At 34.6% G+C, this 18,778-nt stretch overlaps 1 protein-coding gene across 1 annotated transcript in view; it reads left to right on the top strand.

Moving 5' to 3' along the window:
* LOC149799146 (uncharacterized) overlaps nt 1-18,289 on the top strand; it is a 72,498-nt gene extending 54,209 nt beyond the window's left edge. Inside the window, exons 10-13 of the mRNA XM_089958259.1 lie at nt 674-694; nt 5,521-5,741; nt 9,336-9,540; nt 12,011-18,289. Coding sequence (XP_089814385.1) covers nt 674-694; nt 5,521-5,741; nt 9,336-9,540; nt 12,011-12,108 — 545 coding nt within the window. The 3' untranslated portion in view covers nt 12,109-18,289. The remainder of the gene's footprint in view (nt 1-673; nt 695-5,520; nt 5,742-9,335; nt 9,541-12,010) is intronic.
* The last annotated feature ends 489 nt before the right edge of the window (nt 18,290-18,778 follow it).

The raw sequence follows: 18,778 nt of genomic DNA, 5'->3' as shown, positions 1-18,778 counted from the left end.
GGACTTGGAGCTCTTGATAAACATCATGACAATGAGCTATAAAAACTGAAAAATTCACTCTAAAATATTTTGGATTTTGTAAATAGTGTAGTGTAGACAGAGCAAATTGAACTTTCTTCAGTGATTACATTATTCTAATGTCCAGGTTCACTTCTGTCACCAGGTTTCAAAAACTGGCATAATGACGATGGTTTTATAAACGTTGAAGAACAGTTTTCCCTTAGTGATTTATTAAATAGTAAACATTGCATAGTGACTTACTAACCACAGAAGCTGTGCCCATAACCATTTGAAGAATTTTTTCAGGGGGGCCAGTAGTTTGCAGTTATATATATTGAAGTTTGTTTATTTTTAGTCATCATTGAAAATATTTTTTTACAAAAGTTAATTAGAACTACCAGTATAGATGTTCACTGATTAAGTTTTTAAAATAAGGTTTAGTAGGTCATTTAATTTATGTGATAGAGATATATATTGAACATATACTGTAATTTTAGTTATGTGTAACTGTTAAAATAGTATGACATGAATAATGTATTTAACAAGTTATTATTGACAGTTAAATTAATTGCTTACTATTGACTAACAAAGTAACTAAGCTGCCAACTCTTTCATCTGCTTGCTTGAAAGTTGCAACAAAGTTGAAGTGTACTAAAATAATTTTCTTTTACAGAAACACAACCTAATGGGCCAGGTAATTTTTCTTATTTTAAAAATTGCACTCCTTTCCTACTTTCAGTAGAGTTTAAATTCCTATGCAAATATCCTTTTCCTCATAATTTACCAATTTCCTAACTGCTATGAAAATCTCCAAACTATATTCACTTATTCTGTCTTCTATTTTGTATGTGATGGTTTAGCTTTGTTATATTTTAATTAATTGTCTGACATCTTGTAAGTCTTCCCCTCGATCAAATATATAAGAAAATGTTGCTGTGACAAGCCACAAATACCTACATATTCTGACAACAAGACACCTGAATGTCAACCCTTTTTTAAAATGCATAAGGGATATCGTGTAATAACCGGTCTGTCCATACAGCATGTCAACAACTTGACCTCCTCCTAGAGCACTATGTGGAAATTCACCAAACTTGGTACATTTTAGCCCATATTGGAATCGACTCTGAGAGGGCATGCAATTTAGGGACCATGCCTGGGTCTTGAGGGGTCAGTATTTTTGGTACCAATTTTTATATGAGCATTTGTAGCGGGGGTGGGGTGGGGTGCCCATAGGGCATGTAATAGATTTTGTGTTGCAACTCCTGGGCGATGGTCCAGAATGAAGGAGAATCCAGATGTGGGAGGTGGGGGATTTGTGCTAAAAGGTTCATGGCTATCCATCACAACAGTTAAAAACATTTTGCACATTCTTCTTTGTAGATTGGTGTATCCTATTATGGGGATATCTTTGAATTTAAATTTAATAGTTGTGCAGTGCAAGTACATTAAAGGATACATTCTCATTTGCTACATTTACGTAGCTTTGCTGCAACAAGATGTTCTTTTTTTTTTTTTTACATGCTTAAATATCGAAGGCTACAAAGGCACATATTACAGTACAATTGTTGTCGTAAAGGATAATTATCGGAGGGATATCATATTGTTCCCTATGACAGTTACATTTTCCTAAATTTCACTGCAATTTTATATCAGATATTTTTTTTTACAGTTTTATATATGAAAACTTGAAGCAGTAATTGATGTTAAAAGTCTGTTTGTGGATTACTATTTTTCTGCTTGGATTACTCTTTTTGTCCATTTGGATTACACGTTTTCCTCGTCAGGGGTTGGCATGTTATTTAAGCATGTGAAAAAAGAACATTTTTATGGTGTAGCGTGATGAAAATTTTACATAGAAACAAATAGATGCTTCCTCATATAAAATATGTGGTATTTTGATTCTTTGTCTAGAACACACCCTGAGCCTTTCTTATCCTTTAAGTACAATTTGCACAGCTGTTATGAGTAATTGAGAATGGTTTCATGATTGATCTTGAATAACACAAATAAGAGTTGGTTTGTTTCTTTTATGTTCCAATGACAATAAACATGGCAACCGATACTGAAAGTTGAAAAAAGATTTGTAGCTTGATACACATTTTTCAATGCTAAAAGCCCAGTCCAAGCACCTGCGTTTGACTACCAGTGTCATTGGACATTGTAAAGCTTCCTTTGTGTCGCAAACATTGAGGAACATTGCTGAACCATGTGACTGCATACCAGTACTGCAGGTATCCCACTACCCACACTGTGTACTCACCTGTGAATCTCGTCACATGCATTGAATCCAGAATACAAGTAATTCCATTGAAAAAATCCACACAGATTTAAAATGTTCAATAATTTTGTCACAGGTCATATAGGTCTGAATTCAGTGGATAAACATAGCGCAATCACATAATGAAATGATGAAGCACATTTGCTTTTCAGTACGTCCCAAGTCAGTGAAAGTTAGTTTGCGTTTTAAGCCGCCGTTTGTAGCATTTGTAAGCACAAACTTTTTCCCTGCAAAAAGGAAACTTTCACGGCAGAGTAAATGTGTTCCAGTCACGTTGGGAAATGCAAAAATCCATCAGATTCCATTGCTTTTATTTAAGTTTGGTACTGACTTTGAAGAAAAGTTTATTGTTTTTATTGAAAATTGTAGTCGGCTTTCCTTGATGAAATGTGCGTGTTATTGAAGTCTTATTGTGACGGCAACATCAAATAATTGTATTGCATGATTGAGACTGATTTTTTTCCCATTTGCTTAGTACGTTTTCATAAGTCGGTGATTCAAAGGTAATGTTTTCTTTGAAATTTCAGCAAACTGTTTCGCCTGGGTATATTGTTAAAAAAGGAATTGCCTGTCTTTTGGTCAATTGCAGTTACAGTTCCTACCTGTCTACTGAATAAACCAACAAGATATTTTGTTTTTACATTTGTGGTTGTGGATTGAGGCTGCCTTCACTCAGTTTAACAAGGGGTCAATGGACAGTAGAGACACAGGTGTTCTGGTCTGATGACAAGGATTAGTACAGAACATGTGGGTGTTCTGAAGGATTTAATTCTGAGTGGAAAGAAGAAGAATTTTAGATACCATCTACACAAAAATGTCAGTCTGTGTAAATATGTTAATTACTAGCGAGTGGCTGAAAATCTGATGAAAGATAGATTACGAGATAATGCCACATGCGGTTGATTTCCGCTACCAGAAATGTCAACAACAACGAAAAAAGTTGGATATCTCACAACATGCAGTACTCATGCTCCATGTCAACATAAGCGGATTATGATATAACAATGCACTGTTAAGATAGTTTGTCCATATGGACAAAGAAATTATGTAACAATAGATAAATTTTAGTGCATTTTATATCAGGTTTTCATGGGGCCTCTGAATTTCTCCACTCCAAACCAATGGTTATATATACAAGTTTAAACAGCCAGCAATGTTGCCAATAATAAAAAATCATCAAATGTTATATTTTGCCTCCAATTAGGAAAATAAAATCACAGTTTGCAACATTAGTGAAGTCCTACCCGATCCTATAATAAACATTTTGCACTTTATTTTTCGTACTTTTAGGAAGAAAAAACGTTTTTTCGTGTAAGAGAAAAATACATATTTCAGGAGCCACTCCACGATCGTCTTGTATTATTCATGCGCAGTCTCTTCCCCAAAATGATAAACTTTTTACGGGTTTTTTCGTACTTTTCAGAAAGAAGTTTTTATCGTGTGTGAGAAAAATACATGTACTGTATATAACATTTTGGGACTGCTTCGATGGCTTAGTGGTTAGAGCATCCGCCGCAGAAACGGGAGGTCGTGGGTTTGAACCACGGTCTGAGTCGTACTAAAGACTTACAAAAATGGCACTAACAGCTGCCTCGCTAGGCGCTCAGCATTAAGCGTTTAGTGTTAGGACTGGTCGGCCTGGTGTCATGATAATATGACTGGGTGGGACATTGTGCTACATGTCTGTGGCATGATGCCCCAATTCTAGATATCACTATGAACTGCCACACTGCAGACATCTTAGTGATATGACTGAAAAATTGTTAAAGCTTTGTTAAAATTCCTAATCACACACACATAAAATTTCGGGTGCTGTTGTTACAGCACTTGCCTTCTACTCACTGAATAGACGATACAAGTCCAGTATTTGTTATTATTGGGTTTTATTGTGCATTGATGTTGATAAGTGGAGACTGATACATTTCTCCTGCTTTGTTACACCCTACAAATACAATAAAAATACATTTACTACAACAATAAATAATACCGTCATCAGTGCGTTATTGTTCTGCATGTTTACATTGATTCTGTTTACAGTACATTCAATACGAATAACTTACTACACTATATCTTTATTTATTATCCATCTAGAGAGATAGTGGATCAAATAAACCTAAACTGTGTTTGAAGCAAAAGTAGAGAGCAGACAGACAAGCGTATAGACAGAACGATGGGCTCATAAAAGAACATGCAGGTTGATAACCTATTAAAAATGTACTAAATTACATCAACATACATTCCAAAGAAATATACAGAGTCGATATAAAATAAACAGTTACATTAACCATATTATAAATATATTTACCTTATGAAATGGGACAAAGGTGAAGTCACATTTTCCTTGATGCAAAAGAATCATCAGGCACCTTTCTTACTGCCAGTGCCATGGCCAGCACCCTTCAGAAGCTCAGGCACTAATTTTGCTGTTCATACTATGTTTATACAGACAAATAGCAAACTAACCAATCAGAAAGTTACTTACCACTTGTCATACAATAGAACAACCCAGCATGAACAGTAATCAGGGTAGCTTCATTGCTCAGTGAACAAAACTTGAACAGGTAATTCTGGTTCAAGGTTACCTAAATGGCTAAATATGTGTAAAATGAGAATAACACAATAATTGCAACTGATGACTTTATTTCCCTCATTAATAAACATTAACTACATAAAATAATAAAATACCTACTTAATTAAAACATGAATATATAAAATTATAAAATATATGCTCCTGCTACACTATGCCGCAACCGTGTTATATCCGAACTCGCGTTATAACAGAGCATGCTATAGCGGGGTCACACTGTACCGGTATTGGCCTCTCTTTATGTTAACATGGAAAGATTGAAAGGGTTTTTATCACTATTTTGTGGTTATATCTGAACAATACATTGAATTGTGCCAGTTCAGTATCTTCTTTGGGTATTTTAAATATTGACACTTATAACCAATCTCAGCATATAGGTTGATCTTGACAGTGTCGTAGACCATTTCATTGATCTTCTATCCATGATATCAGATTTTATGCTAAAGGCCATGATAGACATTAGTATTTAGAAATATCTGGTGATCGTGCTGATTCAAATGTAATGTTTTTGTACCAGACTTTGCTCGTTGGAATGTCACCAGAATATTGAGAAGTTTTCAATTCTCAGCAGTTAAAAAGAATAAAAAGATGGAAAGCATCTGTAATGGATTCCTTGAAATTTGTCTCTCCTTTTTATATATTTTTCTTGTAGATTTCGAGACTAGAATCAAAAAAAGATTAAGGGCCAGCAGTGTTTGTTGTGGTTGCATACAGAAGTTGTACATTCATGTGCCCAAAACTTGTAAAGTGTGTAAATTGGAAAATACAGAAGGAATAGAATGTGTTGGTGAACTTGAACCTGTGATGCTAGGTGAACGAACCTATGGATTGACTATGTACAAGATTACTTCACGCGATATTCCAGATGGACAGGTGAGAGTAGTTAGATGATGGAAAGGTCTGAACTATTACAATGTAAATAATTAGCCATGTAAAGTCATCTTCTCTCTCTTTCTATGTGTGTGTATGTGTATATATATATATATATATATATATATATATATATATATATATATATATATATATATATATATATAATGTAACTACTGCATTATTACTCATTCTTGATGCGTTCAGTGCAAGATCAATCAACAAATTGTAGAGATAATTGTTTTGATACTTTCCAGACTGGTAGGTTTTTGTAGACCAGATATCTAGTTAGGTACATGAATAATAAATTCCTATAATGAAAGGTATGCATTGAAATGACCTTGGATAACATGACAAAAATGCATGAAAGCACACTTCAAATTTTTTAATGTTTTTCCTGTAACTTTTGAATGATTATAATTGAAGACATCATTGCAGTTTCCATTGTCTCAAGTCATTGCTAATATTGCTTTAGGTTCTGATAGAGATTTGAAAGAAAATGGCTGGTCCATATTCCTCTACAATGTCATTTTGGACTGTTTTCTTACTGTATCACACTAGTCAACTACAGTAGTCCCCCTCTTGAATGGCCCCCCTGACCAGCGGCCACCCGCTCCTTACGGCCAGAATCCGTTGGCACCGACGAGTTTGTGTTCAAAAGTACCCCTTGCGAAAGGCCACCCGGCTAACGCGACCAGCGGCCAGCATATTAGTGCAAAATTATAAAATTTACCCCTCACAAGCGGCCGCATTTTATTTGAATATGTATCCAGAACAAGTATTTTATTCATAATGTGTGTTAAGTAATCCGATTTCTGTTTCCCGATGTCAGGTTTTCGTTACTGAAAGAAGTGTTGAGTAAAGTACATTTACCACTAAGGTTAATATTATATCATTTACGCCTCACGAGAAGCCAAATTTATTCCATAAAAACCGAGAAAGACTCAAATTTTAATCCATACAAAAAGGTACGTACATGTAATCCAATTAGCCTTACTACTGTGTTAGCATAAGATGTCTGGTTTCGTCACTCTGATAATTGTTAAAATTACAATTATTGAACAGTAGTAACAGCTGAGAAGTGGCAGTATCGATGTACAATACCCAAGTCAGCAGGAAAATGGTTTGGTAGCCTTTATGGCTTCCCTAAGTAAGATGTTGAGATTGTTCATTTTGATAATCAGTGGCTATTACTACTGACAATAATTGTCAAAAAATTACGAATCCTAGCGGCCGCGAGGTCAAATCTGCGTGATGTTAATGGTACATATCGAAACCGTTTTGGCTTCTCTCACTCAGTTTAAAGAAATGTATAAAAACAATAGGGTACCAGACTGCGACTAACGAATCACGTGACAAGATCACTGCCTTTTAAAAACACACGGCAATTTGTTTAGATGCATACAAAATTGTTTTATCAGTATTGTAGTTGGCAACATGAACAAATTACTGCAAAAAGATCAACATGTCATCGAGGAAAATAAAAATTCTCAGTTTAGAGGAGAACGTGAAAGTAATTCAACTGACGGGGGCGGGTCGTCGAGGATCCTTGCAGAAAACTAATGTCGGGAAGACTCCGATAAACAGTATCGTGAAAGATAATGAAACAATTCTGCAGAAGTGGAAAGGTGAAATGGACGGAGAAAGGAAGATTGTTTGAGCCAGGAGACGTTTGTATCCTGATTTGAATGACAAGAAAAAGCAAACATTTTGTCAATTGAATTAGGATATGACGACCGCAAGTAACGGATGGTTGCACAGATTTCAAATACGACACAATATCAAGTGTTCTGTCCTTAGTGGCGAATCGGCTGATGTTAATAATGAAGTTGTCGAAGATTGGAACAAAAGACTAAACGATATATGCAGGGGATATGACAGCAAGGATATTTTTAATGTGACGAGACTGGTTTGTTTTTTAGACTGTTACCAACAAAGTGACAGATGATGTGAACTGTAACATAATTATAAAGACAGTTTTAAAACTATATCAATGGTTATTCATAGCAATCTTTTGAAAATGATGACAAAGTTTGTTTTATATTTGTTTCACATCATGCATGTGATTTTTTAATTAAAATATTAAATATTTAAAATTAAATGTACTTGTGACTTTTTTCATATGTATTTACTAGTTACATTTGTCATCCCCCTCTAGAAAGGCCACCCGCATTATAAGGCCACTTCCCTGCTGCATTAGGGGTGGCCATATAAGAGGGGGACTACTGTATTCCTTCTTCCCTTATTGCATTATTGTAACTTGTTAAGGTGATTTTCCATCCTTTTGGATGAGTATTCCTACAGACAGATGTTACACTTTTTGAGCTATTAAGATTGATCTTAATTTAAAATAAAAGTGGTTCTGACTTTGTCAGAACTTTTTGTCAGATGTACGAGTGAGGCGAATTGGTGCCAAAATGCAATATGAAAAATGACATGGTCCTCCGGAGTGCAGGAGCATTGAAATGCGGAGTAGTGAGGAAAAGTAGTTCAAGGCACCAAATTAAGGAAAAAGTTGTTCAGCAGTTTTTCTAAATTCTAAGTGGTTATGTCACTGAAAGTAAGGATATTTCTTGTCAATATTGAGGAAGCGTGGTTTTAATGGGGTTAGCAGAGCACAACACAATATTTGTGCAGGACAAGAGATTTGTTCAAAACTCTATTATCTAACAACATTCTTATAATTTGAACAATTAAAACACCAGCATTCATACACCACCAAAATCAAAGTAGTTGAGAAAAGTGTATGATTCTAGCTACTGATGAATTCTCATACACTCAGTGTGATTCATTATTTCTCATACGGAAGGAAATGATGCCCATAAGTTTGCACAGCATATAAATGTAATTCCTTTACATGTATTATCTCTTTGACAAATTTTGTTGTTGAGGTCAAATGTCTCACCTCTAATGTCCTATATCAGGCATATCCAACCACAACAACCTCTAATGTCCTACGTCAGGCATATCCAACCACAACAACCTCTGATGTCCTATGTCAGGCATATCCAATCACAACAACCTCTAATGTCCTATGTCAGGCATATCCAACCACAAGAACCTCTAATGTCCTACGTCAGGCATATCCAACCACAAGAACCTCTAATGTCCTACGTCAGGCATATCCAACCACAACAACCTCTAATGTCCTATGTCAGGCATACCCAACCACAACAACCTCTAATGTCCTACATCAGGCATATCCAACCACAACAACCTCTAATGTCCTACATCAGGCATATCCGACCACAACAACCTCTAATGTCTTGCATCAGGGATATCCAACCACAACAAAGCCGTGTTGCTTTAAGTAGGGAGAACATGTTGCTGTTCATGTAGGAAATCCAATCCAATGGAATTACTTGGAAATAAAATTTAACAGCTGGTAAGATTTTGCTAATATGGATCCTAGAAGAAAGACGTGAAGAAAGTCCACCTTTCTTAAAATGGTACAACAGTAAATGCTGAGAGTGCCAGATCAGACACTTGTAAGCAGTAACTCTAGCTATCAAAAGTTTCATACTAGCATGCTGCTAAACCTTTTAGTGCAAAATATCTGATATAAATACATTTCATTAAATTTTAATTTTAAACAAGGTATGTTTCCTGGCGGAGCAAGCCGCACCTACTACGCACCTGTTTGAAATCTCCAATGTGTACAGGGATGTTGGTATTTCACCAAAAGAACTACACACACAAGTGAAGGACTTTTGTGAAAGTTGCACTGTAGCTGTTAGAGATGTTACATTTATTCAGAATGTGGGTGATCTAAACTCCATGTGTCGGTTTCTCTTCTACGATGGTAAGTGCAAGGAATTGAAGATATTTTTGTTAATACATTAAAGATTGTTTATTATGTTCTTGGATAAAATTAATTCTCCCTTTCAACGTTCCAGATTAATTTCCCCAGCCATGGTCATATTTGCTATGTATTCCAAAGGCTCTGTTATAACATTCCCGGCCAAGGTCCTATTTAGTATGTATTCCAAATGCTCTGTTATAACATTCCCAGCCAAGGTCCTATTTACTATGTATTCCAAAGGCTGTCTTATAACATTCCCAGCCAAGGTCCTATTTACTATATATTCCAAAGGCTCTGTTATAACATTCCCAGCCAAGGTCCTATTTACTATGTATTCCAAAGGCTCTGTTATAACATTCCTGGCCAAGGTCTTATTTACTATATATTCCAAAGGCTCTGTAATAACATTCCCGGCCAAGGTCCTATTTACTATGTATTCCAAAGGCTATGTTATAACATTCCCGACCAAGGTCTTATTTACTATGTATTCCAAAGGCTCTGTTATAACATTCCCAGCCAAGGTCATATTTACTATGTATTCCAAAGGCTCTGTTGTAACATTCCCAGCCAAGGTCCTATTTACTATGTATTCCAAAGGCTCTGTTATGACATTCCCAGCCAAGGTCCTATTTACTATGTATTCCAAAGGCTCTGTTATAACATTCCCAGCCAAGGTCCTATTTACTATGTATTAAAAAGGCTCTGTTATAACATTCCTTTCTTGCAGTGTTTGATTGGTTAAAGTGTTCCATTTGCAAGGTCATTGGAGTAAATGAGCTCAGTTAATATGATTTATAATCCGACACATAACAGAGGTGTGATAATCTGACCTAATTCATAATTGCTAAATAACGAAGGCATAACAAAGGCTCAAGGCAACACAGGTGCGATAGTCATAATAAATTTGTAATTGGTAATTTAGAGTAATAGGTTGATGGTTCATTTAAAGTAAAGGAAGAAAAGAAATGTGTTGTATTCCAATTGTTTTTAAAGAAAATAATAAAACGTCCTTTATCATTCTAAGCCGGTATGTTGATAAAATGAGTATGATGACTATTGACAATTTCTTTCCGACTAGTACATGTACATGTATTTTTAAACTTTTGTTGGATGGTAAAACTTGTTTCCTAAATGTATTTTGAATGTCATCCATACAAACACAAAAACAAAACAAACAAAAATGCTTATAACACCAAAAAAAACCCTGTGAAACATTCTAAATGATCTTTACTGTAAAAGTACTTTTAAAATGTGTATGTTACATATACATTCATTTGTTTCTAATATGGTTTATATAAACTCTGTTAGTTTTCACTCTGCAACAGAAGGTGAGGACATTTGTTTTAATGGAAAAAAATCTTTAAAGCAACACATATATCCATGAGGTGTACATTTTCATTTTTCATACAACTTTGAGGTCTGTTCAACTTGCAAGGTTTTTACATGTATTTACAGATGAAAGGCACGGTCTTTGCATTGCTGCTACTTTCCAAGACATTTGTCACATAGAATGTCATTTGAATCATTGTAATTTTAACTCTCCGAATTGTTTAATATATGAATTGTATTCTTTTATCTTGGAATATGCAACAGTATCATGAAATTCCTTTTATATACTTCACGTCTTGGATTTTACTGCTCTTATGAGGGGCCCCGAGTGGTCTAAAGCGCTCTCCGTTACGGATCACTGCCATCTCACCTCTGTCTGCGTAGGTTCGAATCTAGGATTCGGCTAACGAGGGTATGTGAGAAAGCTTGCCAGTAGCTTCTCGTGGGTTGGTGGTTCTTCCCAGGTTTTTCCTGGGTTCTTCCTCCACCGTTAATACTGACTGCCATGCATAGCCTATCGTGTGCTGAAATAATGGCGTTAAACCCCACAACAACAACAACCAACTGCTCTTGTGGCCTAAGTGTTTGAGTGTCCGCCTTGGATGTAGGAGGTCACATGTTTGAACCCTGGCTGAATCATACTATAGACTTATAAAAATGGCACTAGCAACTACCTTGCTTGGCACTTGGCATTAAGAATTAGTGTTAATACTGGTTGACCAAGGTGTCTGGATAATGTGACTGGGTGGGACATGAAGATACATCATAGTGATATGACTGAAAAACTGTTATAGCTACATTAAAAATCCAACACACAAACACTTGGATTATATTCAAACATTGGTAGCTCAATCTTAATAGAAAAGAGCATTTTGTCAAGATCATGATGACAAATTTTCATTGAGGAGATATTGTTAATGAGCCCAATTTTAAAATAGTTTGAAGATTTAAAAAAAAAATGATAAATTTTATTGACCATATAATTATATGCCAAGATTTTAAATGAAGGGTAGGGGCCATAAGCCAATTTTTTTGGTCAACTTTGTCAGCACATTTTTTTGAAATTTATGAATTTCCTACTGGCTTGTAATGTAAAGATATTAGATAAAATTTGATACATTTCCTTTCATTACTGTAACAGATGAAGAGCACAGCGAAACAAGGAGGAGTTTGGTGGATGTATTGACAATGGCAATCAAGGAGGACACAGAAAAGAAAGTTCCTGTAGTATACAGTTAACAAGTACTAACTTTATTAGTATGAACCTAATATTGCAGTGACTGCATTTTACGAAGACAATGTTTATTTTATAATTGAACTTCAAAATATTTTAGCATCCTTAATGTCATGAATCATGAAAACTAGTTATACGCTGCTTAAATAGCCACAGCTAAGCGAAATTTTACAATTATCAAGGATCTTGGTGGTCATAATGCTCTTTGGAACTCATTATGGCTGTTTAATATGCCAGCTGTCTTAATGTTCTCCTGAATGGATTGTTGTAACAATGTGGAGTTTTCATCTTATTATGTCTAATTTGATACGGAAGGAAGTTGATGCTGATTTTACATCTAACACACTTGTGATGGTGACCATCTTGAAAATAATTGTTAATGATTCTTTCTCCCGAACTTGTGGCCTCATCAATGTTGGATTTCACTTAAATCAATTCTTACGATATCCAGATAATATGCCTTAGAAATACAACACTCCTAACAGCTGGTTACATCCACCTTTTAAGGTAGCACCACTGCCACAATGCTGTAAACTTGATGGTAGAAAGCAACCTGAAGGGAACTGCTCTTAGATAACTTTGACACTTAATTTAGATTGCATTTCATTGGACCTTTGCTCTTGTGTCTCTTTTGTGTAGAATGTACAGATTTTGTTGACCAGATTGTGAGAAACCTCTTCAGGCACTACTTCAAGAGATACAACACAAGGCCAGTGATGTCACAAGTTGGTATGTGGGTGTAATATATCAAAGATGGTACAGTCTGATGCTTCTTTGCTGCCAATTTTGTCTGTTTTCTTTGTCCTATTTCTTAAGAGTATTTTAATGCATCCATGAGAATACTAGAACCAGTCTAAGTTGTTGTGTACTGATCTGCAGATGACATTGTGGGTCCAAACATTTGTTAAGGAAGTGAGTATCATCTGCCAGGCCTTCTTTTAATAGAGGAAATTGCCAGAAAAAAAGCAGAGAACTCTTAAGCAGTGAAGTGCATTAGGCAACACTGTATCTAAAGAGATTTACGATATACATTAGGGAGTTATGTAATGGAAGTGAACTTAAAAGTAATATGACTTTATTTAGACTTGAAAAGAGAACCTGAGTGATTATGGCTAAAGTGCAAGTCATACAGGTCATGTAGGCATGTTTCATCAATAGATATTTTTTAAATGGTGATTATTCAGTTTATTTTGTTGCTTGTTGACAGAATATTCCTTGAAACATCATTACAAAACCATCACATGAAAAGAATATGGCTAAATTGGTGTTATTGTATGTGGATGTTTTCATTATCGACCAACTAAGCAGTGTAAACTGGGTTGAATATCGGGCTTTGTCGCAATGTACATAGTAGATATAAATCTGTACTACCCAGCACTGGTAAAGGTTTCTTAACCTAGCTGTTATTATTGATGTCCATAGCAACTGATAATTTTATTCAGAAAGTTTTGAGATGACAACTAAAGTGCAGATCACTTATATAAAATAAAATTCAGTAAAACTATATTAGTATTCAGTTATAGAACAGCAGATATTTTATTTATACTTGAGTTTAATATGGTGCCATTACATGACCATGTTGACATGCACTTTCATCAGGAGAAAGAGGATGGAGCATTTTCAAGTTTGTTATTTCCCGTTTGATTTTCATCAAATTTTGATTTTATATTTTAGAGCATTTTTAACCAGTCTTTTCCGTAAAATAAAATTATAATCGTAAAATTTTTAACTTGATATGCTCTCCAAATGAGAATTGAAATCCACAAGAGTTGTGATTGAATGAATTAGTTTGTTGTATTTGTCCTGTCATGTAATAATTTATTGCAATAAAATAAAACAAATAGGGATTACATGGATGATCAGTCATGTCTCCTAGTCACATTACATCCATAACTTGTAACTTAACACAGGTCTATTCTGATTGTCATTAAACGTTGCCTAGATATTTGGAGGAATTTCCACTGTGTATCACTACATTGCCCTATCTGCTGTTGAAAATATGGTTTCCTCCCCCCTCCCATAACACAAATATAAACATATATACTGACAAGGTCACATCAGTGTACACAATTTTCGCAGAGATAATACCATTGATGCAAAAACCATTTTGTTTTTGTGGCCAAGTGACAATCATAGTACCGTGACAGATTTGTTGAGTTGCATCAACTTGTCCATCTTGAAGGGACATGGTGCAACAGCTTATTTTGTCCATTTTTTGGCCTTTGACCACGCATTTGTCCATTGATTTTACTTTTTTCATTGCATAACATCTATCTGTAAGACCAATGATATATAAACCATGTTTTTTTTTTCATTTTTGTCCAGGTGACTATAATAGTACCTTTCAGGTTTGTTGAATTGTTTGCCCTCTTGAAGGAACACAGTTCAACAAGATGTCTTGTCCATTTTTTGACCATTGATCAAAAGTTAGTCTCTTGAATTTTAGTTTGTCATTGAATGACATCAATCAAATCCTGTCCTTACATTTAATGTCCCGTCACCTTTTGACTTTCACTTCATCACAGAAATTTCCGTGCCATTCATCAGATGCCATGTGGTTTCAACTTCAGTTTAGCTCATCAAGCTAGAAGTTTCCATCCTGGCATCTGTAAAGACAGGCATTCACCAATTTCCAGTCCCATCTTTACATTTAATGTCCTGTGCTGATTTTAGACTGAGCCGACAGGATTTCAGTCATAGAGTCTACATGATGAAAGCAATTTCTTTGATCATACAGATACCATGTGGTCTTGACTCCAGTTTATCTGATCTAGCCAGGAGCTTTCCGTCTTGGTGACTTGAAAGGCATTTACCGATTTCCAGTATGTGACCATCTTAACTGCAGGTACATGACCTCTGTTGAGTCAAAGCCGGCTGTGGAAAAAAGTGATGGATATTTATATCAGTACTTGAGGATAATACACAAAATACAAACATGTATACTTATATTAAAATGCTAAATAACCTTTTTACATCTACAATAGATGAATTTTCATTTTATTTCTCACCATAATTAATACACTACTATCTTAATTTCAACCACCATAGCTACGTTAGTCGTCGTCCTGTTATCAACATTATGTTTTATTCAGCAGCAGATATCAATGCGGCTAGTAAGCACAGTATTATGTTAAAAATGTTATATGTACATGTGAAAATGTAATATTGAGAAGTTTGAATGTCAAGGTCATGAACTTCCTCTGTAATTTCTACATTTTTTAACAATCCATTTGTTAGCTTTATATTTTTAGAATCTTGGATGTAAATGTCTCAGTTTTTGGTTAAGCTCATTTCCATTCAAGACATAAACATAGGACTTGGGTTTGCATTCAAAGCTTTTCTTATTGCTATTTCAACATACAAGTCAGTCCCACCTGAATAATTTACTCATGACCTTTCCAGTTGTTAAAAATGTTATACGTACATGCAAAAATGTAATATTGAGAAGTTTGAATGTCAAGGTCATGACCTTCCCTCTGTATTTTCTACATTTTTTAACAATCCATTTGTTAGCTTTATATTTTTAGAATCTTGAAATTGATTCGTTTTCTTTCAGTGACATCAGTATTTATTATACATTATTATAATTTGTAAACCATGTCTGATCATATTGCACTTATGGTTGATGTAAACCAGTATTGGGTACTGAATTTGATGTCATAAAATTTGACATCTCAGACACTTTTTTAACAACAGATTAATGGTTATTATAATAGTCCATGTTAAAAAGATGATAATCATAAAACACCTGACAATTATTTTTGCAGTGTTTTGTGTAAAAATTAGTTGTGGGGTTCAACCAATGTGTGTAACATAGGACACAAATGAGATCTTTTTCAGATAGTTAACATCATCATTACAAAAATATCGAAATCTTGTCATGATTGTATTATTACAGAGAATGTAAAACAAAATCTTATTGTTGATATTAACTTATAGGTCAGGATATGGAAACCGTAGCCATATATATATTACAGATATAAAAATGATTTTATTTTTGCTTTTACATAAAAGATTGATCATACAGATACCATATGGTCTTGACTGCAGTTTAACTGATCTAGCCAGGAGCTTTCCATCTTGGTGACTTGAAAGGCATTTACTGATTTCCAGTATGTGACCATCTTAACTGCAGATACAAGACCTCTGTTGATGGGGTCAAAGCCGGCTGTGGAAAAAAATGATTGATATTTATATCAGTATTTGAGGATAATACACAAAATACAAACATGTATACTTATATTAAAATGCTAAATAACCTTTTTACATCTACAATAGATGAATTTCATTGTATTTCTCACCATAATTAATACACTACTATCCTAATTTCAATTACCATAGCTACGTTAGTCATTGTCCTGTTATCATCATTATGTTTTATTCGGCAGCAGATATCAATGCGGCCAGTAAGCACAATATTTTGTCGACAGTCATGTAGGTACTTTTACAGATTGTAAAGAAAATGTTAATGCAAATATAGTGATTAAAATTCTTTAAATTCCCGATTGTTGAATGCTCTGCACCAAGTTGTCATCACAAAGCTTCCAGATGAATTTTATTGATTGCTATTGACTTTTACAGTGTTAGCCATTTATTAAAGTGGATCATGGAAAGAGGGTTTTAAGGTCTAATCATTATGATTGCAAGGTGGTGCTCCAGTATGAAGTGATTTTGTTGTGACATCATAGCTTGACATTAATTCTTGATTGTATTAGATCACACCTATTGGTTAACATTATCCAGATATGTTCCCATACTTGAACATTGTCTACTGATATCCCCATATTTTAACATGTCCAAATATATCCCAGTACTATATCATTCATGTTTTGATATGTAGCTCGTGGGGGTATGTATATGTTTCTCAAAGGAACATTGATATCGAGGAGTGAAAGAAATGGAATAATTCAATTTTAAAGATGTCTGTAATCAAATTCAAAAATATGATACCCATTGCTGGCATAGTCCGTACCAAGCACTTATATGGCATATGACTTCTAATGAAAAAGTATTATTTCAACTGAACATTGGTCACATGGAATGATGTAATGCTGAATGATGCCAGAGATCATTTGTTAAAAGGGTATATGCATATACAGTAGGGCTGTGTACAGCGTTTGCTGTTTGAATTTTTATTCCCTAGTTTTTACAATATATTCTGTAGTTTACTGAATGGGACAAAAAGGTCTACTTAGCAGAGAAATTTTTTTCAGAGAGGGTAATCAAAGTTTATGGATCTGATCAATACATGAAGTGAAAGTTAAGTAAATTTTTGTTGGTAAAGCTGACAAATCATGATTATGTTATTACAGAGAATGTAAAACAAAATCTTATTGTTTATATTAACATATAGGTCAGGATATGGAAATGGTAGCCATATATATATATATATATATATATATATATATATATATATATATATATATATTGCAGATATAAAATGATTTTATTTTTACTTTTACATAAAAGATTGTGAAATGCAACAGGTGGCTCTCCAAATGAATAATCACCAATCTGAAATAGATAAGTTGACAAATTTTTCACATCCTTTTTTGTAGTTATATTGGTTTGTTGCTCTTAAATTACACAGCATATTTTTGTCCACAGTTGCTCAAAGACAAAGGTATCATTCCTCTCTTGGTCATTTGAAATGCTCATTGGTCTTTAAGACGTCCCTTATCATACAGCAAATGCAGGTTGTCATTTTTATACACTTTCTTTTCTTTGTGCAGGTGTCTTATTAATACACAAAATGGTTTTAGATGATGTCAAATGTATTTATACATTTACAAGTCTACTGTATGATATTAGATTTAGGTAAAATGAATGTATTTGACTCTTAATGCATGTATTAGATGGCTAATCATTGATACAGAAACCAGAGCAAATCCATTTTTTGTGAGTTGCAGAACATAAAATACTTGGATGCTAGATCATACAAGTTCTACTTTTATATGAATTGTTAGGATGCCAATTGTCTTTGTACCAATTGTGTTTTGTTATTGATACATAAGAACAATCAAATTTTACTTGGCCATGTTATTGCCACCTTAATTGTCCACAAATACAAAACAATTTTCCATGTTTTACAGCAGTTTAGGTTCCATGTGCATTTCTTATGTTCAGGTGGTATCAGATTATAAATTCAGCGAATGTTATTTAATAAACCTGAAAAACCTGTCAAAATCTGTTTTCTGTTTAATTTATGGTGCTTTTCATTGTTCTACAAGATGAGGATTTGTGCATCATTAGTTCTGCATGTGTTAGTCACCAGCTGTGTGTGTATGTGTTACATTTTCATCTTGCAAAAACACTTCAGAACTTAACCATGCATGCATGTAGTGTACTTTCATTCTTCAGAATCTAGTGTATTTCAGCTTAACTCTGCTTGTGTGTAGTGCATGGCAGCTTGTCTGTAGTGGGCATGATTAATGTAAGGCACTTGGATTTGCAGCTTTCAATTTTAACAGACTTTGAGCAAATCCTGTTCATGTGCTCATAACACATTACTTAACTTCTGTCATGTGCTACGGCATGCATATCACAAGGTGGCATGTCGAGAGGTTTTGTGTGGCCCACGAAGGGCAGCCAAAAGTCAAGAGGTTGTGTGTGGCACATGAAGGGCAGCCAAAAGTCAAGAGGTTTTGTGTGGCACATGAAGGGCAGCCAAAAGTT

This window comes from Sinohyriopsis cumingii, chromosome 5, assembly GCF_028554795.1.
Source record: "Sinohyriopsis cumingii isolate HCF-2022 chromosome 5, ASM2855479v2, whole genome shotgun sequence".
NCBI classification, from domain to species: domain Eukaryota; kingdom Metazoa; phylum Mollusca; class Bivalvia; order Unionida; family Unionidae; genus Sinohyriopsis; species Sinohyriopsis cumingii.
The sequence above is the reverse complement of the archived record's forward strand: the minus strand, read 5'-3'. Positions and strand labels throughout refer to the sequence as shown.